Source organism: Aptenodytes forsteri, unplaced genomic scaffold (genome assembly GCF_000699145.1).
Source record: "Aptenodytes forsteri isolate BGI_AS27 unplaced genomic scaffold, ASM69914v1 Scaffold142, whole genome shotgun sequence".
NCBI lineage: Eukaryota > Metazoa > Chordata > Aves > Sphenisciformes > Spheniscidae > Aptenodytes > Aptenodytes forsteri.
The window spans coordinates 681,170-707,721 of record NW_008794598.1 but is presented as its reverse complement, the minus strand read 5'-3'; the positions used below and the strand labels follow the sequence as shown (position 1 = coordinate 707,721).

At 41.2% G+C, this 26,552-nt stretch overlaps 1 protein-coding gene across 1 annotated transcript; it reads left to right on the top strand.

The window, feature by feature from the left end:
• The first annotated feature begins 5,676 nt into the window (after positions 1–5,676).
• LRIG2 (leucine rich repeats and immunoglobulin like domains 2) lies at positions 5,677–25,150 on the top strand. Its single transcript, XM_009272723.2, has 19 exons — positions 5,677–5,803; positions 6,291–6,365; positions 6,865–6,999; positions 7,525–7,668; positions 7,801–7,944; positions 8,554–8,697; positions 8,958–9,101; positions 11,849–11,929; positions 12,767–12,838; positions 12,978–13,046; positions 14,503–14,666; positions 15,877–16,197; positions 17,120–17,401; positions 18,188–18,637; positions 19,128–19,277; positions 20,582–20,863; positions 21,678–21,903; positions 23,639–23,723; positions 24,898–25,150. Exons 2-19 carry the CDS (start codon positions 6,295–6,297, stop codon positions 24,973–24,975), a joined length of 3,042 nt encoding a protein of 1,013 aa, XP_009270998.1. The 5' UTR covers positions 5,677–5,803; positions 6,291–6,294; the 3' UTR covers positions 24,976–25,150.
• Positions 25,151–26,552: the final 1,402 nt, after the last annotated feature.

The following is a 26,552-nucleotide window of genomic DNA, read 5'->3' as shown; positions in this document are numbered from 1 at the left end:
GGAGCTTGGCTCGCAGGACCAGCGGCCGAGTCAAAGCCGCTGGAGCGGAGGCGTGGAGTGAAGGAGCGTCTGGCACCGCTGCACCGACGACCGCCCGAAGGAAGACTCCGTGCTTTGAGGTCGCCACGGCACAGATTTAATGCTTTTCTTATCCTGCTACGTGACGATAACATTTGAGAGGAGTGTGAAGCAGGAGCAGGTTGTGGCTAGTGGAAGTTTTGGTAATGCTAGTCAAACCAGGACTTAACGTTTTTTCAGGTCAAGCTGTAGGATGTGGTCCCTTGCGATTGTGCTTAGAAATATTCCTTCCAGCCCTCAAATTCAGCTGCGTGCTGTGGCAGTTACTACTGCTTCTGATTTCCTCTGCATCCCTTTGCTGCTTTGCAACTCAGTGACTCCCCCCTTTTCCCTCAGGAGAACCATCGTGGACTCCCCTTGACTTTTGCTGCCATTGTTTTTCAAAAAAAACCCCACAAAACAATTGATAGCCCACCTTTAGTCTCTGCTCCCAAGAGTTTAATTAGACAATGTGCTAAATAGTGTTCAAACGGGGTCGAGTGCTGTATGCCTTTATCCATCCTTGGCTGTTACTGTCAGTCACCATTGCGTTTGCCACCTTTGGCTGCAGTGTCCTGGAGTGGAAGAGATGTGAAGTATAAGGGATATCAAACCCCACTTCTGTGCACAGAGGAGTTCTCAGGCCCTCTTGGAGTGATCGTGTTTCCTGGTTGATAGAAATAACAGTATTCCAGACCAAGAGAAAAAGTCTGTTTGGGAGATAGTATAAACATACAAACCAATGTTCAGTTAACTCCAGGAATTCCTTTAGCAGGACTCAGGAGTCTGATCTGTATTAAAAACTGGGCATGTCTAAGGAAGCTGGTCACCTTCTTGCCCCTTCGTGGTTCTGTAGTTCTCTTCTTTCCCTGCATGGTAAGCAATTGGAAATGTTTGAGAGGAAATGTGTATTTCAGCATGGAAATAGAACTAACTTGTCTGTGAAACCTTTCACATGTAGAAAGGTATGAGGACTTCTTAATGTTAGTACTTGTCAGGGAGGGTGTCAGTGCCTGGAAAAGCGAGTTGGAAGTTCATCAGGTGGCTAATAAGCAAAACGATATCCATGCTGTTTGGAGAGCAAGTTTTCAAGCTTCAACAAATACTTGTATCTTTCTCCAAGCTGATAGAGGGTGTGTTTAAAACTGCTGGGCACAAAATGCAGTGGGAAGAAGTGGTGCTGGCGCTGTGCTACGTTATGCAATCCGACATGTGCTGCAAACAATAATTAGGTGTATGTTCTCCGTTGTGGCTTTCAGGATTTTGGCACACAAAGTGTGTGTGTGTGGGTGACATTTTTTCTTCACTAGGACTACTCTAGCAGTTCTGAATCTAAACGAGCTATAATGCATACAAGCTGTTTAAAATTAATCAAAGCTTAATTTTTCTCGCATTAAAAGGTTCCTGATGGGCTTTTTCCTCTCAGTTCTGTGATATCGTTTCACCTAGCTTTGAGGACTAAAAATTCTTGCTTTTCCTAACTCTTTCAAACTGCTTGCAGGCAATGCTTCCAGTATGTGGGGTTTTTGATTTTTGTTTTGTTTTTTTTGTTTTTAATAAGGCCAGGAGAGCACCTTCAGAACTTTTTTCATGACGGAAGTATGAAACTTCATGTTTCCTGCTAAATTGCATATGTTTTGTGGATAACCTTGACAGGTGATGAAAAGGGTAGGGAAGTCAAAGAGTTAGCGAATATTTTTTGATGTGTCTGCATCTTAATATTACATTCTTTAGAACAAGGAATGCAAGCCCTGCTTGTAGGGGGAAAGGGAAGCACGATGCTGGTGGTCGCTGCCTTCCAGTCGTATACTAGTGCCTGAAAGTATGTTTATATATGCTGGTAACTAGGGAGATGATGAATAAAAGTAGATTAGGTATCAGTTAATTAGTTCAGCTAGTTCTGTTCACAACAGGTTTTTTGGATGAGCTTATGTATTTTCAGCTCAAATGGCTGGCTGCGTTGCTGCATCAACAGCTGTACCAGCACAGTGCCATGCGGGGGAGAGTGGGTACGCTCAGTTGGACTGAATTAAGATCATTCTCCAGGACTGAGTATACAGTAATCAATTTGGTGTGTGCGTTCTGTTTTGTTTACTTGAGATGAATACCACTTCAGCTCAAAATGAATGTTTAGATGATTTTATATACAGTACCAGATGAATCTCTAAAATACAAATTTTGCATGTTTGCTCTGTATCTTGCACAACATGGGCCTCAGTAAAAATGCAAGTGCTTCTAAAATGACGGGTTCTTTGGTTTTGGCTTTTTCAGAACAAGGGAATTGTATCTGGTTCTGCATGATAGCTGTGTGATTGAATTATCTATAAACGCAGAAAATCAGACAATGTATTTCACATTGGAGTTAGTGATCAGTCAGTCTACTTCAAAAAGAAAAGCATCAGTAACAGTAACTAGATATAAATAATGTCAGAACTGTTTTAAGTATGAACTATACCCAACTTCTTGAAAGAGGACTTATTGTTAATGCAGACTTTGTTATAGTCCAAATCTGAGTAGTAATAGAAGAATACTTTCCTGGGCTTTCTAAATTAAAATCTTAATTTCTAACTTAGTAGTAAGACAGTAGGCTTCTGGGGGGATACCTGAATGTTAGCAGATCCTCACCACCCAGGCCCCATACCTGTCAGTGTTTAAGAGGCATTTGGACAATGCCCGTAATACTTTGCTTTAACTTTTGTTCATCCCTGAAGTGGTCAGGCAGTTGGACTAGATGATCATTGTAGGTCTCTTCCAACTGAAATATTCTATTCTATTCTTCCTGAAGGCCTTAGAAAAATCAAGTTTCTGTTTTCTTTGCATATTAATCTGACTCCAGAGATCTTTGTCAGTGCCCGCTAACCATGCTTGACACACAGGTTGATCTGGCTCTGCACCCATGGCATGGTTTTGCTCATCAGTGTAGTATCTGGACACCTTGAGGAGTGTGTTACTATCTTCTGTGTCCATTGTCTCACCCTTCCTCCATGGGTTGCGCTCAGGTCCTTTGGAAATAGTGTGGCTTAGTACTCCCTGGTCTGGTTAAACCCACTGCTACCAAGATTAGTCTCCTCAGCGCTGGCTAGGTGCCTGCATGTTTGAAGGATCCAGGAAGGACTCTTCCTCTGGGATCAGCGCTGCCACTCACTACCCCCTCCGCTGAGCGTGACTGATGGCTCCCGCGGGCCGTGCCGGGCTCCTTCAGCGTGCCCAGAGCCCTGGGGCTGAGTTGGGCTCCGGCAGCGGTGGGCAGGGTGGATCCAGACAGCCCGAGAGGGTGTCCTGAGTGCTCAGCCTCCCCTGACGTGGGAAGGCTGCTCTAGGAGCAGTTCATACTTGGGTGTTTTTATGTGTTACTGGCCTTTAGGATTGGCTTAATTTTTATATTTATTGAGGGAGCAGGCCTGCAGAGTAGCATTCGGTGGCTGCATGTGCATTGTTCTCTTCTCCAAGTTCCCTTGATTCTTTTTTTTTTTAATTGTAGGAATGAATAATTGTTTGCAAACCTGTTTGCTGCTGTATCTGTATAATTTATGTCTTGAATACATTAACAACTGTCTGACTTGCCATGACACCCAGGATTTTAGTAATTCATTGCTAGAATGGTATCTTTATTGCTGAGCCTGAGTGGAAGTTACGGACAGTTTGTCAAGTCCTTGCTCTCTCCCAGTAGATTCTGGTCTTAGAGATCAAAAGTGTATCGGTAGTGCTGTAAGCACTGGGGTGAATAAAACCAGATCCTGTTCAGGTTGTCGTCTTGGTTATCAGCAAGTCTTCCCTGCGTGGAGGGTTCTTGTGACAGCATTAACACCCACCAATGGACTCTTACTGGTACTCGGTGAGGACTAAATTTGTACTGCAACCCCTTCTTCAGCAGGGGCACCAGTACGATTTCTTTTCTTCCCCTAGTCATGATTTTTGGGCAGCTTTGTGTCTGTACAGGTTTGACCCTCGATGTAGTTGAAGTCAACCACAGCCCCAAAGCTATGACAAGAGTAGATGAGCACATGGGTGCCGTGACTGCCCGAGCCTGGTTGTCGATGGAAATATTTTTAACTGTGATCAATTACATCTTAATGTTCTTTTTAGAATCCTAACAGATACATGGTAGTTTTGTTCTTAAAGGATGATTTTGTCTCCTGGGTCAGCATAGCTGCAGCCTGCCTGACCTTAAAACTAGCCGTAATAAATACGTACTGTGTTACTTCTGTAATCATGAAAGAGAATCGGTGATACAGGACCTCATCAGAAGGTGAACAGCTCTTGCTGAAAATAGCTCGTTATGGCTCTATGCTTGATGTCAGAATTGGAAATGGAGTGAGAAGTGTGATGCCTTGCTGACAGGCAGGCACAACTAGCTAGCAGAGGCAGACTTTTTGATTTAATAGGCAGTGTTCAGTTATATATGCACCTATCAACAGTATTCTGACAGTGGTGAGGGTATCGGTCGTATTTCACAAGCTTGGTGGCGGTGCTGGGCCTGTTCCAACACAGAACAGCTCGGGCTGTTGGCACAAGCTTCGGGGATTCGTCTCTGTTCTGGACTTGTGCTAGAAAGGCATCAAAAAGATGAGTTGGTTTCACCGTTTGGAGTGATGTCTGTTTCTCCTTACTGGTATGGCTAGAACCAGGTTTCCACTATAAACCTGATTTTTTTTTTTTTTTTTTTTTTTGGTCATGCTTTGACTCATGTCACAAAATGGAGGTAGTCCGTGCCCAAAGAGTTAGCTCTCAGAAGTGGATGTGTTTTTACTTTTCTTGTAACATCTTATGCACCAAGTCCGAGGCAAAAGTAAAATCCTACTTTAAAGTTAAAGCGATGGGAACAGCATCAGCATCCAGTATGGGCATTAAAAACATATTTAACAACTCTCTTGCCTATTGAAACAATTCAACTCCTGCATTTGTTTCCTATAAGCAAAACCAACTGGCACTGAAGCATGCCTTCTATAAGTTTCCCAGCCTCATGTTTCTCTCCCCTCCAGCTTGTTTGGTAATTGTGTGTATGTTGTTCCTTTAAAATAAGCCTGCCTTGACTAGTCAGCTTCTTTGAAAAGCTGGGCAGGCTGAGAAAATGGGGATCGTTGCTACAGAAAACAGTTCAACAACAGGCATTTTGTAAGAAATTATTTTTGTGTCCCTGGAAAGTTTTTCTTTTTTGCAATAGGCAAGTATTGCAGATAAAGCTGTGATTTAAAGGAAAAATGCTCTGATCAGATATGATCTTTCTTTCAAGAAGCCTTTTTAACAAAAAGTTTTTGATTCAAACAGAGAAATTGAACTGTCTAGACTTTAATTGTGAGTGACCACTAGAACAAGCTAGAACCTCTTCTTCCTTTGGTGAAGGAGGAATTGTATGTATCAAAAATACAGTTTAAAACTTTTAGGTTGCATAAAGCGTACATGTTTGGTTTTTTATTCCAGGAGCTAGAATAACTTTTCTCTTTGTTCTCTAGGGATTTAAGTCATAATCATTTATCATCCAACTACAGAGAAATTGAACTGTCTAGACTTTAATTGTGAGTGACCACTAGAACAAGCTAGAACCTCTTCTTCCTTTGGTGAAGGAGGAATTGTATGTATCAAAAATACAGTTTAAAACTTTTAGGTTGCATAAAGCGTACATGTTTGGTTTTTTATTCCAGGAGCTAGAATAACTTTTCTCTTTGTTCTCTAGGGATTTAAGTCATAATCATTTATTGTCATCCAACTGGAGCATTGATTTGTCTGTTCATACACTACAAGAAGTGTAAGTTGTTTTTTATGAGGATAAACTCTAAAAATTTTGTACCTAATTCTAATTAGTACATTTCATTGCATGTCTAGATATCTGGTCTGACTTGTAGAAATATTCAGTGCCAGTTAATTAAAAATGGATGCTCTGTGTTGGCAGCACATTTTATGTATAAAACTGATGCTTTGTGAGAAGAAAACTATTTCATAAAAGGTTATAAGACCAATATTTTTAAAAAGAAATGAGGCGTTTGTTTTGACTATAGCTTATTCTAAGTTAAAGAGAAGTAATAGTATCCATGAGAATGGTAAAAACTAGCATGCTTCGCTGTTAAATTGTTCAAATTATCAGTATTTAAGCTTTCAGGGAGTCTATTTTGTCAACTACTAAGTATTATAACAAAATTGTTACATGTGTTCTGTGACATGAGTTATTTCTGCTGTGTATAGAAGGGTTTTTCTTCTTTTTGAAGTCCCAGTAATCTTCTTTGGTTTTTTTTAAGGAAAATGAATTACAATGAGCTAAGTGAAATTCCGTATTTTGGAGAAACAACTTCTAATATAACTCTTCTCTCATTGTAAGTAATAGCTTGTCTGCCTTTTTCTCGTTTAACAAATGGGAGAATTGTATTAGAGTTCTGCTATCAAGTTGTAGGAAAACATAGCTTCTTTTGTCTTGAAATACTACTCATCTAAAGTGCTTTTGGGAATATGTAAGCACTCTTTAAAGAAATACAAATCAGTTAGACAATCAAGTCACCCTAAATTACCAATAAAATGCAGTCAACCAAGGCAGGCAGCTTTGAAGGGGAGGGATTCAGTCTAGGAATGACAGTTCCCACAAGGAGCAGCCCAACTGCAGGCCCCAGAATTTGAATCTATTGATATGTCAAGGTGGCAGATAGCTCTTGGATTTTCAGTATTGCTTTAGGAATTAACACTCTGAAGTGTGTGCTACGTGTCCCATTTAAGAGGCTTGCTAATAATGTTGATAAACAGAATCCTATAGCTGTTTCAGCTATGCAACTTGAAGGATGGCATGTTTTGATAATCGTATTTGTTGCTGGTATTTTTCAGGGTACACAATACCATTCCAGAAATAAATGCTGAGCAACTCCAAGTTTACCTTTCATTGGAAAATCTAGATCTTAGTTCTAATCTTATCTCAGAAATTAAAGCTTCTTCTTTTCCACGGATGCAACTGAAGTACCTGTAAGTATGAGTGATCTCTTATATCCGGGATTCCTGGCTCTACAACAATAATGTTGAAGACCTCATCTACTCTAAGTTACTGTCTTAAAGTGGGCAGCCGTGCGTGGCTTTGAACTGGTAACAGTGCCCAACCTAGCTACAAATGTGCTTGAAATAAAATACTTTTCATACCAATCTGTATTGCATTTTCTCAAATAGTATGGAAAACAATAACTGCTGTTGTCAAAGTGCAGGTACTTCAGCCAGCAGGGACATGGAATGATTTCTGCCCATTTTGAGTAAATCACTGTTGACATTGTCTTGACCATGTCTAACTGAAGCATGGGCATGCAGTAAAAATCAGCTCCTAGCACTGATTCCTTTGGGAAAAATGATTTAGTTTGGTATACCAGAATTCAGATTTCTGATGTGACTTCACAAAGAACTTGAGTTCTAATAAAAAGTGGTCACTCTGAAGTGCTTGTGCAGTTGTGTTCATAAAATTCTCCATGTTCTGAAAGGCTTCTTTTCCTCTTCCTTTCCTAGGAATCTGAGTAACAACAGAATAACTACGCTAGAAGCAGGCTGTCTTGATAACTTATCTAGCTCACTTATGGTGGTAAAGCTGAACAGAAATAGGATTAGTGTGATTCCACCAAAGATCTTCAAATTGCCTCACGTGCAGTTTCTGTAAGTAGCAGTCTTGAAAGCTTAAAAACAGCATTTACAGCTGTGGTGTTCATCTCAGTACGTGTTCTTGACTTTCACAAAGTGCTGCTTATCAAAAGATGTCTTAATATTTGAATGTTATCTTTATATAAGGGAACTGAAAAGGAACCGGATTAAAATAGTGGAAAGTCTTACATTCCAGGGACTGGAATCCTTAAAATCCTTGAAAATGCAGCGCAATGGGATTAGCAGACTAATGGATGGAGCATTCTTTGGCCTGGGTAATATAGAAGAATTGTGAGTATGCCTCATCATGGAATTTCTTTTAGGAACTCTAGCTGTGGAGGGCTGTGTCCTGTATGGCTTCCCTTACATCAAGGCTGTGCTGAGATGTTGATGAGCAATGAGTTTACAGATGTGTATTTTCCCATGATTTTCATATCATGTCTGGTTACTTCAGAGGTGGAAAGATACTGGCTCTCTCCCCAACTTCTTCCCACTTGGTGATCAAGAATGCTTTGACTCTCTAGGTTGCTTTTTGCTGGTTTTCATTTGCACTCCCCATAACATGGGATGGTTCTTTGTTGTGTGACTGTTTGACAGAGATAGCTCAGGGGTGTGCCATACAGTGTTAGCAAAAGATTTTTAAAAAAGAAATAATCTTTGAGAACAGAGATTACAGTTTTGCTTTTGCCACTGGATCACTGCAGCTGTTGTTGAGTTAGTCAGTTCTTCATATACTTTTGTTCGCTCTTTTGGTTTCAGTGGAATCAATATAATTGTGCATTTCAGGTTGCCTGAGGCTTAATGTTAGTAAATCATTTTGAGATCCACAAGGTGAAATTTTGTAAATATATGTTTCATTGATTATCTATTTGGCAAATGTTTTTCCTTCTAATTCCTTAGAGAACTGGAACATAATAACTTAACAGAAGTAAACAAGGGCTGGCTGTATGGTCTGCGGACGTTGCAACAACTCTATGTTAGCCAGAATGCCATTAACAGGATCAGTCCAGATGCATGGGAGTTCTGCCAAAGACTTTCTGAGCTGTAAGTCCTGGGCTGCTTTTCACTGGGGATTTTGTAATGTTGCAATAACAGATTGGATAGCATGTATGTAGCAAGAATGAGTTATGAAAGGAAGTACTCAGTTTCCTTGTTAGGCCCATGGTAATGCAGGCCTAACACTTATTTTTATAAGTGTTCTGTTAGAGAAATTAATCAAAACTCAATAGTTATTTAAGTTTGATAGTATCTTTGTAATTAATCCCCCTCTACTTGCCTTTAAAGTGCATGTTCAATGTTTCTAGAGACTTGTCATACAACCAGCTAACTCGCCTCAAGGAGTCTGCCTTTTTGGGACTTGGTTTATTGGAGAAACTAAACCTGGGTGACAATCACATTAGTCACATTGCTGATGGTGTGTTTAGAGGTCTGACAAATCTTCGAACCTTGTAAGTACAGAAAACTTCTAGTTAAAATCTCAGTTTAATGCAGCGAAGTTTTTGGAAGTAAAGACAACGAATATTGCACTGCGCAAGTCTGAGATCAGTGTTTTGGCATTGTTGTGTGCTGTCCTGCCTGCAGGTGTGGCGGGGGGGATAATCTTTCGGTCTGCCGAGGTAACAGAATTCTGGCCCAGCTAAAACAAACCAACCACTTAATTTTAGTGGTGATAAGAAACAGTGGCTTGGTGACCTTGAGTGCCCAGTTGCATGTCGTACCGGTTCTGAGAAGGTGTGGATAGCCAGCTTGCGTAAATGCCAGTTGTGGAGCGAATGGTCAACCTGGACCTCTCTTTATTCCAGATGGTTTTGTTAGGGTTGGAACCTCAGAAACCAAGCGGTGAATCCTTTTGGTTTAGCCCACCCTGCTTGCGTGCTGAAGTCATAGGCATAGCGTGTGGGAGAGGTGTAGGATTACCTCTTGCTGTCAGAGGCACAGCTCTGCTCTTGCCAGCACCTTTCATAGCAGCTGCAGCTGTTTGATACTTCTGACAAGAAAAGGCCCAATCCTGGCTCTTGATTAAAAAAAAAAAAAGTGTCCCAAGTAGATCTGAACAGTTGTAATCATCCTAAACAATGGTAGTTGAGAAAGGAGTGAAAGTTTATAACCCCTCTGTCAGTTCATTAAATAAATGCTTAAATAAGCAAACTCACCAGAGGGATTTATGTAAGCAGTCATATTCTGTTAACCTTAATGCAACCTTTTAATGAAATAATTAAAACTAATTTCTTAGATTTAGAGTAGCATGAAAAAGAACAAGAGCAGATTAATTAGTAGGTTTTCCGGGGCTCCTCAGGGGTGTCAACAGCTGAGAGGCTGGCCATTTGCTTCGGGGTTGGAATGTGCCGGACGGAGGGCAGTGGTGATTAACAAGGCTCCAAGCATTCGTGCCCAGCCAAGCATGAGGAGCCAACTCCTCAGCTTACATAATGAGGGGCTTTTCTTTTGGGTTGCTCACTCATTTTGCTAAGTGGTCTGAGTAGTGGAGTGTAAAAATACTTCAAACAACAGGAGATACTGTGTTGCTGTCGGATTAGTTCCATTGTTGCTTATATACTGGTTGTTTCAACGGTAAGGCTGACGTAAATATTTCTCTGTATGTTCAGCTCCTGCCGCTATTCTGCAATGTAGCTTTAATTAACGAGAATAAACTGTAAAAAACTGTATATTAACTACAAGGTAATAAGAACAAGGTAGCATTAAAGGTGTATCTAAGAACAGCACTGAAGTTTTGAAGTTTTACATCTTACTGCATTATTTACTTCATAACACTGGAGTAGCTTGGCACTGATACCCCTCCAGCATTCACAATCTAAAATTTTGAAGCAGACCTGGAGATAATCCTAGAAACAAGTTTCAAATCACAAGAATTAGCAACTTGGAAATAAAGTCGGCATATTACTCATCTAATCATTCTTCTCATTAGATCACATCCATGTCCAGTACCTTAGCTTGAATAATTTTTGAAGAGGAAAAACTTAATGTGAGCAAGTATCAAGGCCACATTTGTTAAGACCTTGTGATGCATGAATCATGGAATTCTTTTCTTTTTGTCCTAAACTTTAAAGTGTATATACATTAATTGTGGAAATGACTGCTGCATGGTGTTAAGAACAAGACTTCCATATTTCAAAGTAAGAAAAATAAGAAAGTAATGTGTTACAACTGACAATGTCCTGGAGGTTGATCCCACACTCTTCCAGGATGGTATTCTACACAATTTACAGTCTCACCCAACGGAAAGTAGATACTTCATTTTTCCACCATTAGCACAAGGAAAGTGTTTATACGAGATGATGTATACAATCGCCTGTATACGTAGTTCGCTTTCTGTGTCAGTTGACTTGTTTGGAAGCTCCATCGAGCTGATGCATATAATATCTGGTAAAATGCAGTACAGACTATTTTTCATTGGTGTATCTTCCTTTAAACACACTCGGGTCTGCAGGGACTTCTGTGCACAGTGGTACCAAAACAGGTGAAAACTGTGGCTTTGACAGAAACTCTTGGCTTAGTCCATGCCATTCAGGCTAAAAATACAACTGAATTTATTTCGCCTTCTCTCTAAAAAGCATTTAATCCTCTCTGAACCATATTGCTATATTGCTTTTGCTGTTTAGACTGCTCTTCTACCTGAGGGACCAAAGTGCTGTGCAGAGGTCAAACAGAAATCCCATTAGCTGGTAACGAGATTTGTGAGCAGAGTATCAACTTCATTCTGAAAATCTACTACTTTGTGCCTGGCAGCCTTACGCTATAACCTGTGTGTAATCTCTTAATATGCTAATGCTATTATAAGCCTGTTACTCAGGAAGATTAACGCTGCTAGTGTATTCGTTAATTCACTTACATGAACCAACTTGCTTCAGGAGCCTCTCCCAGCTCCTGGTAAATAGTCCATCACATGACAAGTGCTAGTCAGACTGGGTCTTTCCTTAAATACCACATCAAGAAGTTGTACTGCAGAATTTGTCTGAGGTTCTGTCTGCGGCACATTTTCTCTTGCATCTCCGAAATGGAATATTCATCTTCTGATAAGTTTAGTTTTATAAAATATTTGAGACCTTCCAGGTGACACTGTGCCAGAACACCATAGCAGGCCTGTACAACAGTAAGTTCTCTTCCCTAGCTCGCCACTAGCAGTGGTCATGATGATGTTACAAGGCTTCTTTATAAGAAGGCTTTTCTCCTGCAGGGACTTGCGGAACAATGAGATCTCCTGGGCCATAGAAGATGCAAATGAAGCATTTGTGGGACTCAGCAGGCTGGATAAACTGTATGTATTACAAACCATTGAAATGACAGTACTTACCGGGCACACAGAGTAGAGGGAGAGTGCAAAATATTAAGTAATTGTAAATCAATGACACAAGGCAGAAAGCCTTTCTAGTTGGCAGCTGTATTCAGTGTGTTTCCACTTCTGTGCTACAACCTCTTGATATAGGCTTGGGTTCCATGGTCAGGAGCTCTAGATCTGTGTAGCACTGGGATCACCTTGCAGCACCAATTTGAAGAAATTGAGCATAAGTATTTGACTGCATTTATTATTGAATAGCCCAGTCCTGCTGCGTGATGATTGTCACTTTTTGTGCTTCTCTAGTTCCGGTAAAAGTTAACGCTTATAAAAAAAAAAAATTTTTTTTTTAGCAAATATGAAACACTATTGAATTAACAGCTTTTCACCACTTAGACTATGCATTTTTCATCCAGTGCCGTGTGCTTTGTAGGAAGCTCCATCCTGTGGAGCTACAGACATTGCTTATAACAAATAGCTTGGTATGAGGGTGCAGTCTCAGGAACTAATGTGATTGTGGCAGGTTGGTATTAGGAAGTTACTGCTCCGCTCCCAGGTTCTACTTATCACTGTTTCATTCTGCTGAGTTAAATTATCTTCTGACACATACCCAAATCTAATCCTCTAAGTTAAGAATGGAAAAGAAACCTTGTTCTTGGGAAAATTAGTTGAGCCTTTAAGCTCAGAAAATAGTATTTGATCTTTTAGCTCAGCTAGAATTAGAAAAAACTTAGTTAAACATCATAGGGAACTTCTTTCGGGTCTTATTTGTGAACTCATGTTGACTGGTTTCTGGATTTGGGGGGCTTTGTCTTTCAGAATCTTGCAAGGAAACCAGATTAAGTCAATTACCAAAAAAGCATTCTCTGGTCTTGAAGGACTTGAACATCTGTAAGTACTTTATTTTGTAGAACTTCTAATTATTTGTCAACTTCAGTGCTGTATTCTCTGTCAAATTTTCAAGAATTTAACTGAAGGTAGCATATGAAATCATACTTACCTATTATTATTCTCTTTGCTTAACTTACAGAGATTTAAGCAACAATGCAGTAATGTCCATCCAAGAAAATGCATTTGCCCAGGCTCACCTGAAGGGGCTGTAAGTTCATGACAATTATTTACAGATTCTTTACAAGTCCTACTTTGTAAAGAATCCTTCAGCCATTGTAAGATTGGCTGAAGTTGACTGAACTGTGTCTGCTTTCATCGAGAAGTTGACTGAACTGTGTCTGCTTTCATCATGAAATATTTAAAGCAATGCTGATAAATTATCGACTCAAAGTCGGTAGCAGTATACTTAGATTTAAGGTTTGATAAAATCTGCACCTCCATTTCCTTAGTTGCAATTAGTAGAAAATAATGTTTTCTTGCAGTGCTGAGCCATTAAGTTTTTCATATCTTATGATTTTGCAGCACACTCAGCACACGCTAGCATGTAGACAGTGAACTAAAGAAATTATTCATCAGGAATCTTTCAGGGGGGTTAGCAAACGCTACGTTTTGTCTTCCCATTTTTGGGGCTAGGAAAAGGCTTTAAAATTCACAGCTAGACAAGAATTTTTACTCGCTCAGCAGATGCTTAAGCTGCTAGAGCCTGTTGTGATCTTCAGACATTTAAAGTATTATAATGTGAAGTGACCTTCACGCCCAAGACTAATCCTACTGTAACAGTCATTTCTATGAGATAAAGTCTCTGAATATCATGTAATCTATTTTAAAACTGTTATTCAATTAGTTAATCTTGGCCAGGTGGACTGTTAGCCTGCAAGATCTGCCAGTTTGAGGAGACACATTTTAGGTGTTAAAGATAAGACTTTCATTGCCTTCTTTAATGTATCTTAAAAGTGAGGAATTGTTGGTATGTATGGGCAAACAGCAGGATGGAATCCTGGCTTGTTTGTGTGCCTCTCCTCTCTCACTACTGGATTCATCTAGTGGCAGATCACTTCTTGTTAAAATGCTGGACTTTCTCCAGTCATACTCGTACATAATATTTAGGAAACTTTGAAAGCAGGTGGTGGGGAAAAAGTGACCCATCGTTGTTTCCTGTTCGCCGTTTTTCTGTGGAGCAGAGAAAACAATCTGCAGTAGATACCTGTATGAAACAAATCACTTTAATTCTTAAATATTTATTAGCTGGCATGAAAATGAATATTGAGGCTTACACTCATTTCATAGTGGCAAGTGTGTTTAGTTTGAGACATAGAGCTGCTCTGCAGTGTTATGTTCCTTTTAATTGCTTTAAAGAGGGATGGGGTAATTGTAAAGACAGGCTTAATATTCTTTTTTAGAAGTTGAAAATCCAAGGTTATTTTATTCAGAATTAAAAAGAATTGTAAGGTTTTTAGTGCTGACATAGAGGGAAGGTTTTTCTGGATTGTTTATAGCATATATAGCTAACATTTTATAATAAATACCCATAGATATAAAAGAATACTGTAAGTCTTGAAATTTCTGAACATCTATGCTTTAAGTTGTTTTGCTGCATGAAATCGCATGTAGGAACGTGAAATACTAAACTTTAATCACACTTTTATTTTGCCTTGTTTCTGCAGAATTTTGAACACTAGCAGCTTGCTTTGTGATTGCCAGTTGAAATGGCTGCCGCAGTGGCTCACTGACAGCCATTTACAGCAGGCTGTAAACGTTAGCTGTGCTCATCCTGAATGGTTAGCAGGACAAAGCATTCTCAGTGTGGACCCTGATGACTTTGTCTGTGGTTTGTATTTTTTAATGACTTTTGATACAAAAATGTGGTAACACAAATCTGTGCAGGTACGTTTCTGAAATCAGGCTGTAGCACTGCTGGAGGTACTTGGTCTTGGCCATGATGCACATGTGGGCCTGTGTACGTCACTGGGTCTGCTTTGGAGTTTGGGATTGAATTCTGTTTATCTTTGCTCTGTTTTGTTGTATTTGAGCGCTGAAGGGAGTGAAGCGCTAACCCGAGGGAGTAATTCTGTGAGACGGCATTGTTTTTCATTTAGGTTACTGTTAAAAACTGATTATGCTTCCATTCTCCCTGCTTATGAATGCCTTTAGCTTTGGAAGGGCTGTTTGACACTTCCTTATTGGTTCTTGTCCATACCAGCAAGGCTAGAGTGGTTAATACTCTGGCACATTTTCTGATGCTCCATATCTGTAATGTTTATCTGGTCTCTGCCACCACAGTTTCAGACATAAGCCTGTCTATTTTTGTAACCGAACTGTGAGATGGAAAACTGAGAGACTCTCTGCCCAGAGTCATGTGTGAAGTCTGTGGCAGGGCTGGAAATAGTCTGGTGTTCCATTTTTTGGGTGAGCAATCTGATAAGTGTTACTTGTGTGTATGCCATTCTTTCATTCTTTTGGTGGTAAAGGCTACAATAATCATCATGTAGGTGCAAGCACCCACTTCTCCATTCTAATATCACCACCGTGGTGCCTGACACTGAACACTGTGTGTGCCTATGAGAATGCCTTTGCTGAAATAATAGGTATTGAAATAACTCTTATTGAGTGGGATGAGATAGTGAACTGCCAGCTTGCTATGTTTTGTATTTGTAGAACTTAAAGCTCTTCAAGATGTTTAAACTATCTGAAAATAAGTCTCAGTCCTTCATAAAGTAGCCTAGCTCTTCAGCCGAGCACGGCTTTTGTGTCATCTAAATATAGCAAGTTCCAGGGAGTTGTACAAAATGCAGGGCGCTGCTCAAGACCACGCTTCTATGCTGATTGTTCTCAATGCTTATTCTGTATGCCTACGTGTGGTTCTAATCCTCTTTCACAGCTTGATTTCCAACTGAAAACAGCTGAATATGTGCACATCTTTCAGGACATCTGTTCCCAAAGCTTTCTTTCTGCTTACATTGTCTTTTGAGTGAGTTTTCTTGCAATATTAATTGCAAGTTGAAGAGGAAAGTAACTAATCTTGGTGCTTTTATTTTCAGATAATTTCCCTAAACCGCAGATAAGAGTGCATCCTGAGACCACAATTGCTCTGCGAGGCATGAATGTGACTCTGACTTGCACTGCTGTGAGCAGCAGTGATTCGCCCATGTCCACTGCCTGGCGTAAAGACAGTGAAGTATTGTATGATGCAGAGGTTGAGAATTTTGCCAGATATCAGCAGCAAAGTGGTGAGGTGGTCGAATATACCACTGTCCTGCACCTTTTCAGTGTGAATTTCACTGATGAAGGAAAGTATCAGTGCATCGTCACCAATCACTTCGGTTCCAATTATTCCAACAAAGCCAAGCTGACTGTCAATGGTAAGCAATCATGGTAACAAAGGAGAAACACTTTTAACCTAAAGCTTTATTTAAATAGCTACAAGTCTTATTTTTCACTAGAGCTGGCCCAAAATAGTCTTGCAAGACTGTCTCACCAGTATTTAGAAGTATCAAACATCTTTTTATAAAGCAGGAAAGAAGTGGTGGGGGTTTTCTTGTGGGTGAAAAGCCTTCTGTTCACTTTTCAAAAGGGGCAGATATCTCACATGTTTTCATTATAACAGTTAGTTGTTCATCTAGTTAAATGGAGGTAGAAGTCTCTTAAACTAAAAGCTCCCTCTGCTGTCTCTTCAGAATTAAGCACCTTTCCGATGTGTTTGTAAAGCTAGGGAAGATTCAACTAAAAATAACTTGTGGGACTGGAAACAAACTCTGAAAAATCAATTATGAAGTCCTTTGTTTTTAGCCATAATGATTCTATTTATTTTGGCTTGAGGGAAGGGAGGTAAGACAACAGTGTTCCCATCAGTCAGTAGACCACTGATCCCCGTTGTATCTGAGAGCAGAGATACTTGTGTTGCTTTTGCTTGTCCAGAACAGGTAATGCAGCCTTGGACTGACGAGATAGAAGTTCACCTTCCCTATTACCAGGGAAGAAAAAGTGTGACAAAGGGCTTATGAAGAAGGCTAAACCTTTTTCTTGTCTTTTCCCCATGAGAAATGTTCTTCAGATCACCTTAAATGAACAGTGTAGATACTGTATTTAAATTTGGAGGATAGGCTCTTAGAAATGACCACTGAAAATCTGTGCAGTTCTTCAGAAGAATCTGCCCCTCTCTCTTAAGGAGAACTACAGGTGTGTTTCAGACTTGTTTGGTTTCAGATATTTTATGTGCTCTGGAGCTTTTGCTGCTTTTTCCCTGGTGCTGAAAATACTGAAACTATGTCTCCTTTGATCCAGAGCTACCTTCTTTCCTGAAAACCCCTATGGATCTTACTATCCGCACTGGGGCGATGGCCCGGCTGGAGTGTGCTGCAGAGGGCCACCCTACTCCGCAGATCTCCTGGCAGAAAGATGGTGGCACGGACTTCCCTGCTGCAAGAGAGAGGAGGATGCATGTCATGCCTGAGGATGATGTGTTCTTTATTGCAAACGTGAAGATAGAAGACATGGGAATCTATAGCTGTATGGCACAAAACGCTGCAGGTGGTTTGTCAGCAAATGCCACGCTGACTGTGTTAGGTAAGTGGTGTGCTAATCTGTGTTTGCCTATGGATTGCTTCACTTCTGCGGTGGTAGTGTAGCTTATCTGTAAGTAGCAAGCTTAAATCCTAAAGAATGAAGTTAAAATACAAAGAGCGTAGTTTCCTCTTCCTCTAGCTGTAGATGGAATTCTGCAGTAAGGAACAAGAGAAGACTTTTTTCCCCATGGTTGCTCCCCCCCACCCCCCAACTTTAAGGGTGCTGCCTCTGGAACAGCATCTCTAACTGCTTTGCATGGTTTTGGGGCATTTGAATGCAGCACTTAACATAATTTTTTGAACAGTGAAGCTTTAGAAGCTAAGCTACAGTGCTGACCAGTGAGGTTAGTATGATCTTTGCAGGAGAGAACTGAGGTGCATATCTCAATCCAGCAGTATAGACTAGATAGATAATTTGTGTTGTCTTGGAACAAATTTAGTCGCAGGTAACATGAACTATGCTGAGTAATAATGGAAGGACAGTTCCTTCTAGAGTGCAGTATTTTTTGAAGACACTGACTTTTAACATTATGGTCATATGCAAATTTAGAATTGGAATACATAAAACAGACTGTGGCTAGCATAGTTTTGGGGATGTTTGCTGTACCTGCGTTTGCTGCAGTGATCCATAGAAGAGCTGAACTCACAGGATTTCCTGAATTCTGTGTTTCGTTGCTCAAGTTTAGGTTCAGGTTGTAAGATCAGATTTTTAAATATCATGGAGTATGCACTGGTGTTGCACAATGAAGTTATCTTAAAATTTATTTGTTTTCCTCCACTGTCACAGAAACTCCTTCCTTCGTTAGGCCCCTGGAAGACAGAACGGTAACCCGAGGTGAAACTGCTGTCTTGCAGTGCATAGCTGGTGGCAGTCCTGCCCCTCGCCTCAACTGGACTAAAGATGATGGCCCTTTGACAGTCACAGAACGGCATTTTTTTGCTGCAGCAAATCAACTCCTTATCATTGTGGATGCTGGACTAGAGGATGCTGGGAAGTACACGTGCATTATGTCCAACACACTGGGCACCGAGCGTGGCCATATTTACCTAAATGTCCTGGCTTCCCCAAATTGTGATTCTTCCCAGGGCGGCATTGTCCATGAGGAGGATGGCTGGACAACAGTAGGCATTGTGATTATTGTCGTGGTGTGCTGTGTTGTGGGAACTTCCCTGGTATGGGTTATTGTGATCTACCACATGAGAAGGAAGAGTGAAGATTACAGCATCACTAACACAGGTAAAGTGCAAAAGCAAGTCTTCAGCCCTGTTTTGAATCCAAAACACTTGTTAAGAGTGGTGAAATTTCTGGATTCATTACAGATGATAAAATTGAAGAACTGAAGACTTCCTTCGAAAAACTCTTCAGGGATTTGCTCAAATTCCTTCATTCTAGAGTTTTTTTAAAATATCAAATGTGTGTTAATTTTATTCCTTATACACTAGATTTGTTCCACCTTGAGGGAAAACAGTAAAGTTTGGAAATAAATATTTGAATAAATTTACAAATGTTTTCAGGACCTGGAATAATGTGTGTAAATTTCCATTCTGGCCCTGTTAGTTTTGAACTAGCTATATGGATTTTTAATCACTGAAGTAGAAACAAGAACCTCAATATGTGAGTTGAAATTCTGGGTGACGTTTTTGTTAATGTGGGTAATAGCGTTGGTACTACCTTGAAATCTTCACACTTAGCTGTTAACGTCATCAATGTTAATTCTGCCTTGCAGAGGAGATGAACCTACCTGCAGACATTCCCAGCTATCTGTCCTCCCAAGGAACTCTGTCAGAGCCTCAGGAAGGCTACAGTAACTCAGAAGCAGGAAGCCATCAGCAGCTTATGCCTCCAGCTGGTAGCTACGTGCATAAAGGCATAGAAGGTAAGCAAAGCCCTCATGTGTATTGCTTGTGTTTCAGCAGGATGCCAGTGCACAGTGTAGTCCTCATAGCTGGCAGCAGTATTGCACAATGCAGGGTAGTACTGCATGTTAATGTCAAAGGTGACTTTTCCTAGAGAAGAATTCAGGTTGATCCGAAAATTTCCATTGATCATTCTGAGTTTGAGGCATTTCCTGTTTTTCTTCTAGTGTTTGTTTATATTCTGCTATTAAGGCTTCTGCATTCCATGCACATTGTTTAATCTTTGGTCCAGCAATGTCTGGGCTCGCATCTGCTATGAGTGCCTTTGCATGTAGGTGTCATGACTGCTGTCCTTCAGGTGCCAGAGTAGTACAGTTCCCTCCAGAGGCTCTTTGCTTCAGGGTTTGTGATCTGTTCAGCAAGGCGGGGTTGCCATTAGGGAATTCCTAGGTTAGATATCAAGGTAGATTTTTATGCTGTTTCTTTCTTTTGGCATCTCAAGAGTCCAGGCAATAGAGGTGGAAATAAAGTTCACTTGGAAGATGACTTGCTGCACCTTTTGTCCTTGGCATAAAATTACTGCCTCTGCCAGACATGTAGTCTGCTTGCTACAATCATAACTAAAGGGTCTACTCTATTTCCCTACCTTGTTTGGACGTTTTTCAGGGTATTTGTGTCATTGAGTCTATGGAGATGCCATTTTTACTATCCAAATGCTGAGGAGCCATCCAATCCTTATGTAGGCTAGCTTTCAAAAGTGATCCTTCAGTGTAAGCTTTTTCACATCTGTCCCATGATCTATTCCCTCTAGTCCGTAGTCCTACTACACTAGAGTCTGTATCAGGAAGGAGTTGAGAAGCAGCTCGTCTCAATGACCACTTTATCATCTGGTCTGAGGTGTGTGGGCATGCAGGGTACAAGTCTGGTACAAGAGCGTAAGCCGATGTGGATAGGTATCCCGGTTTGATTCCAGGACTGTTTCAGCCTGGTGCCCAAGCTGGTTGGACCTGCATGGAACCCTTTTGCCCTTGAAACAGGAGAGCAAACATGAGATCGCTCTCAGTCATATCCATGGTTTTCCCCTGGTCAGCCTCAGAAGGGCAGTGCAATTGAGAATGTGGATGGTGGTGAACCTAGAGCATTTCTCATGTGACTTCTTCAGTAAACAGGCAAGCTGAGTACTCTGTTGCCATGTTAACTGTAAAAAGGCCCTTCAAACTGTGCCACTGTAATACACGATCATGCTAAGACATGAAAGAGGCTATGGAAATCCAGCATCCTTATCCTCTTTGAGAGTATTTTGTTTTTCCATCGTGTTTGTCAGGTGGCGCAGCGCCATTGGTGATCTGCTCGGACTGTTATGACAATGCAAACATCTACTCCAGGACACGAGAGTACTGTCCCTATGCCTACATCACAGAAGAGGACCCCCTGGATCAAACTCTCCCTAATCTCATGGTACAGATGCCTAAGGAAACATATACAGCACGCACCCAGCATGAAACCAGTACTCTTGATAATCTCTTAGCAGACAGAGACATGTCTGTCTTCCTTACCAACCACGACAAAATAAGTGAAAAGAAAGTCTCCTCCCAGCAGATTAATGGTGAGTGTCCCCTTTTCCCTCCTGTTGCTTTGTATTCCCTGATAACTCTGGCCTTCCTTGTGCTGCCCTTCGCTATTGATACACAGCTAATTCTTCAAGTGACGGTAGTTTGTGGAGTAACTCGTCTGTTTATTAAATACCTATTCTCAGAACTAGTCCTCAGTTTGCATCCAGTACCCAAGAGTTGAAGAGGGTGATGTTAAACAGATAGTATTTCTTAATCTGCAGTTCCTCTCTTAAAACTTGTGGAATGTGATCCCTTGCATGTGCTTCAAGGACATCTATTAGCCAAGAGTTATTAAAGCTTCACACAGGAAATTCAAATAGCCTTTCTGTTTGAGCTGGCCTGAGTTTCAAAGAACTCCAAAAGGCTTTTTTTTTTTTTTCCTAAATTGATTGGTTTTATGTTGACTCTCTTCCAGGTAGCTTTTTTTTAAAAATTCACACTGAAACTGTGTGTGTTGTTTCTGGTTACTGTAACAGATTGCTGAAACAGGAGAGCATCCAGTCAAATACGCTCTCAAAAATAGAGAAACTCTTTTTTTTTTTTTTTTTCCCCCTAAATTGATTGGTTTTATGTTGACTCTCTTCCAGGTAGCTTTTTTTTAAAAATTCACACTGAAACTGTGTGTGTTGTTTCTGGTTACTGTAACAGATTGCTGAAACAGGAGAGCATCCAGTCAAATACGCTCTCAAAAATAGAGAAAATAACCTCAAAGACTGTTATGGCTGAGTTGCGCAGCTCAAATCTGTCTAAAATTTATGTGTTTATCATGAACTCACTCCTGTTCATCTTCTAATTTTTCTTCCTCAGAACCCTTTCAGATTCCTTTATGGGGAGTAAACAAAGACCTAGCGCGCTCTCACTCACACTTTCTGCATCAGCAGTCAGCCCGTGAGACCCCACGACCTCTTCGAAGCGAGGGCATTATTGACAGTGACCGGGAACAAGCTGCTTCACCCAGACCTTGCCACAGGTTACGTGAACATAACTTTGATTTTAATAGGACGCGGAACATTCATGACTACAGTGAAACCACGTAAGACACTAAAATGAAGTCTTGAAAGCAAATCCATATCAACTGACTTTTTGTATTTACTACCTCAGGACTAACCCCAAGGCCAAAGATGCTTGTGTACGTGTGTCTACAATTACAGGCTGACTAAACACAGTCAGACTCCCTAGGAGGAGGTGGCACATGCCCTTTTTCCTTGGATTTCTGTGTATTGGAAAATGGGAATGTGCAACAGAACACATGGATGATTAGTGATATCCACAAGAATAGCATTAAAACACGGATTCTCTGATGTTGGAAGCAGCCTTTGTGTTGGTGCATGCTTTGAAAATCTCTCAAGAATGCATAGCTATTTCACACTGCCTTGTCTGCTTGAAAACAAATGTTCAGGGCCTCCTCGTGGAATTCCCCAGTAATTGTAAGCATAAATCTCTTGGCCAGCTTTTTGTTCCTTAGACTGTTGGCAGGCATCTGTTACCAGTCTAACTTTGGGTCTTGTTTTCTCCTATGAATAATGGACTCTAGTTGTAAAAAAATTTGCATTTATAAATATTTTGTATACACTAAGCATATAAATGTGTTGGCTGTAATGTAAATATATTTTTTATTATGCCAAAGTATGTATCATACTGTTAGTCTTGACAGCTGCATATCAAGCCATATGTTTTGGGGGTTTTTTTTGGTGAGACTGAAAGTTTGTTTCTGAGGGGATAGAGCTGTCTTCATTTTGGAAAGAAATGAATTTACTATAGGTATGTGGTGAAACTGTGATATTGATGAATTTCATTGTTACATACAACTCTATATGCATTAAGCCTGGCTGACCTGACTGCAAGCTGATCCATTCGTGACATTAGCAGAATTCCAAGTTTGACCCATTTAAGTGTTGAGACAGTCCTTAAATCTCTGTATTAGGCACCCATCTTGTCCAGTAGAGCATAAAGCGCAACAGACCCTGCATTAACGAGCAGTGTTAACCTGTATTCCAGGCTGTAGTATCCAGCTTCCCAGAAGTTCTTGTAAATAGCAAACAAAAAGAACAGTACACAAAATGTTGCCTGGTCGTCTGGTAAAATAGCTATAAGATGGGAGTTTTGAGTGGTTTGTTTCAGAAGTTTATCTAAGGTTTTATCTTTAAAAAAAGCCTTTGTATTGTGTATGTTGCAGAGAGGTCTCCGTGTATTTTTCCTAACCGACAGTTAAGTGAACTTTTAAAAAGAATGTTGTGATGAAAAGCATCGGATAAATTGGGAGATCATTTGATAAATACTCTGTGAACTATACTGTGGATTTTGTTTCCTCTGCACAGCCAAGACGCATATGTAGTTTAAAACACTTGTGTCCTTTTCTGCCGTAAAATATGAGGCAAAATTGTTGCTCTATTGAACTCTCTAATAGTTCCCTAGACCTCAGCATGGCCAAAATGTTTAAATATTTGACAGGTGAGAAATGAAACAATATGCAGGGAACCACTCAATATTGAAAATCCAGTACTTGCTGAGACAGAGGAAACGCAAACTTCATTAGTTACAGTAGAATGTGCCTGACAAAATTAGGAGGAAGAACATTATAAAGACTTCCTGAAAAGTTCTTTCTTCTGGGGAAACGCACCTTTGTGTAGCAGGGGTTAAAGACTCATCAGTGATGGGTTTTCGGCAAGTATGTTGTGCTCAGCGCTAGAGCCCTTCAACATTATGCAGTATACTCATGCCTGAAGAGCAAGGGGCTTTCTTCCTAGTCATTGTTGCATTTTTTCAAGTTGTAGGGTATGTACTAAGATGAAAACAGCTGCATGGTGTATTTTTATAAAGACAGAAGAACCTTTTTGGACCAGCCCAAAAGAGGTATGTAAGACTTCCCGTTGATCCATTCCTAGATAGAAGGGTGTGTGACTGAAGTATCAGATGCAGTCATGCAGAATCACAGCTGAAACTTTTGAGACTGTGGATTATTTGAGTAAATGAGTGAGGAAACGCTGGGAATAATGATTATTTTCTCACAGCTCTTGGGGCATGAATAATAGCCAGATCTATGCCAATGAGCAAATATTATCAAGGGCTCTTACCATACTCTCAAAGCGACTGTGGTTGCTTTGATAGCCAGCAGCTTTAGTAGAAAGAGGATCCAATTGTCCTTGACCTTTAGATAAAGTAGGGAGAAACACAGGTGTGTTGAACTCTCTTTGGGCTCTGACATCTGAAATGTTTTAATGACATACATGCTGAAAGAAGAATCTTAAGTTCATTCCTTTCTGTTTTTATTTCCTCCATGCTTTTCCTTTCCAGACAGCACTTAAGACATGATGCTTATTTTCAATCCAAAGTTATCTCTGTTGCAGGAACCCAGTACTGTCAGTTTAAATCCAGATGAGAAAGGTCAGGTCGTGAAACGACAGCAGCAGCAAAGTCCGATCCTTTTGGGCTGCTTGCTCCTTTCTCCAGATATTCACACAGGCTGCTGCGGCAGAATGCTTCTTGGCATGTGCAGAGCCATGATTTCCCACTAGCGGGAAAACAGCACCCCTACTGCTGCTCTGTCTCCCATCACCATTTGGCAAATGCTTGTTACTTTTTCTTTCATCCCTCTCTTTTGTGGAGTTGAGCTAATACAGCTCTGTCACAGTACAGCTGTTGATGTCCAGACCTTAGGTGTACTTTGGGCACAACTCCTTAGTGTGATTGAATTCCCTTTAGGTAGGTAAGATGTGCTTGGCCAAGACCAAGGCCTTAAAATTAATGCTGTCTGCACCAGAACAAACTGAAGCGCTAGCTCTTGAAGCCATTTAGGAGCTAAAGCTGCACTCATTTCTGTGAGATACTGGCCTATAAAAGCTGCCATTATGAATTAGGACATTTGCATCCTTCCATGAGCAATGGTATCTCTTTAAAGTCTATAAGCTGGTCGTAAATAGCTGAAGCTTGTAAGTAGGTGAACACCTTGCTGTACTTAGCATTGTGGAAAAACTTCCTAGGCAGACTCACAGAAAAAATTGCATCTTTTCTTTCCCCTTTCCTCCAGGAGGTGCGGATAGGACAGAGTGGCCGTTCTGTTTTCAGTAAACACAAACAGTTTCTTCAATCAATGCCAAAGTACTAACAGTACAGGAACTGGGGGTTCATAAGACAGCGTGAGCAAAGCTGCTCTTGTTCCCTGTTGCTATTTCCTAGTGTCTATTTATATTTTTTTCACATAAGAATGTATATTTTGTACAGCATGTGTAATATATGTTTGTCTATTGTAATATACCTTCATTCAATAAAATGCTATATACATTGAGCGTCCAGTGTAACTTTGTTAGTTTGCAGATTAAATAATTCATTTTTCTTCTGTGATATTTAATTTTCATAGGGGAAAAAAATACAGTAAACTTTGCTGTCTGGACATGTTCCTGGGCAGCTGGCTCCAGGTGCCCCTGCTTGAGCAGAGGGTTGGACAAGGTGACCTCCAGAGGTCCCTTCCAGCCTCACCCATTCTCTGATTCTGTGACTCTTATTTCAGTTTTCCAGTAGGAAACACCCTGTATCCTCTTCTGAAAATGTGCGGGTAATTCTCCAACGGTGCTGTTGACTCTGGGCCAGGAGACTCACAGATCACTGCTCCCAATGCTGTCCTCCTGCAATTCGGATCCTTTGAAGTACCAAAGAGATTTTCTTTCTGGCAACAGACTGTCAGCATAAATGAGTTGGTGAGAGCATGCCCCTACGTACCTGCTGCAGGAGGGGAGAGGTGCACGCGTCCCACCGTACCAGCCACCATCCCTCCTAAAAGCCAGTGTAAGTTTTTTATTCCTTTGAATAACTTACTCTGTTTCTATCACTGTATTCTTGCGCTGGTTCATGTTCTGATAATTAATCACCTTTGCTCTCCTGTGCTCCGTTTTGTATGCTTCACTGTTTTACCTGTTCACAGTTCTCGGCACCGTGTAGCTTTTCCCAAGTTAACCCGAGCTCCTGTAGCTGCCTCATCCTCTGTTCTTGCTGACAAGTGAAGTTTGCACCCAAGGAAAGCATGGTTCACGAGAGCTGGGTGTATGCGCAGCCTGACATGCGAGAGTTAGTCACCCGGCTTGGCACACTGCTGCTGAAGCACAGCACATGACAGCCTCCAGTGCAGGGCTTTTCTCTCCTGGCCGTAGCAGCCAGGGGCTGCCCCGGGGGGGGCCAGTTTGGCAGAGAGCATCCCCAGATGCAGCTCCTGGGAGCGCCAGCCAGCCCGCGCAGAGGCTCCTGCCTTGCTGGCAGCTGTAGAAGCAGGCTCTGCGGCAGAGGCCGGGGCAGCCGCTGGCAGCCTCGCCTTGGGTCCCTGCCCGGTTTTCCGTGGCAACGTGCGATGCGTTTGGCAGCGCTCCTTGATTCCTCGTGGCCTGTGTCTACTCCCACATGCAGGGGAGCGTGTCGTGTCTGTGGGACCTATGCTGAAAGGTCCACAAAGCAAAGCCAGGCTGTAAGCAAATGTCATTACTTCTGTTGTCTCCCTTCATAGCAAGAGTTAAAGGGCTGCCCTTTCTCTGCATGTAGGCTCTTAACTTTTGTATTCATCAGCTCACGTGCCTGATAACCAGGGATTCCTCCACTGCTGACACCTGGCCTTGGGCTGTACCTGGCTGGGCAGGGGACAGCAGCGCTGCCTGCCACCTCCAGCCAGCTCAGGAGGCTCCCCTCACATTCATAAAC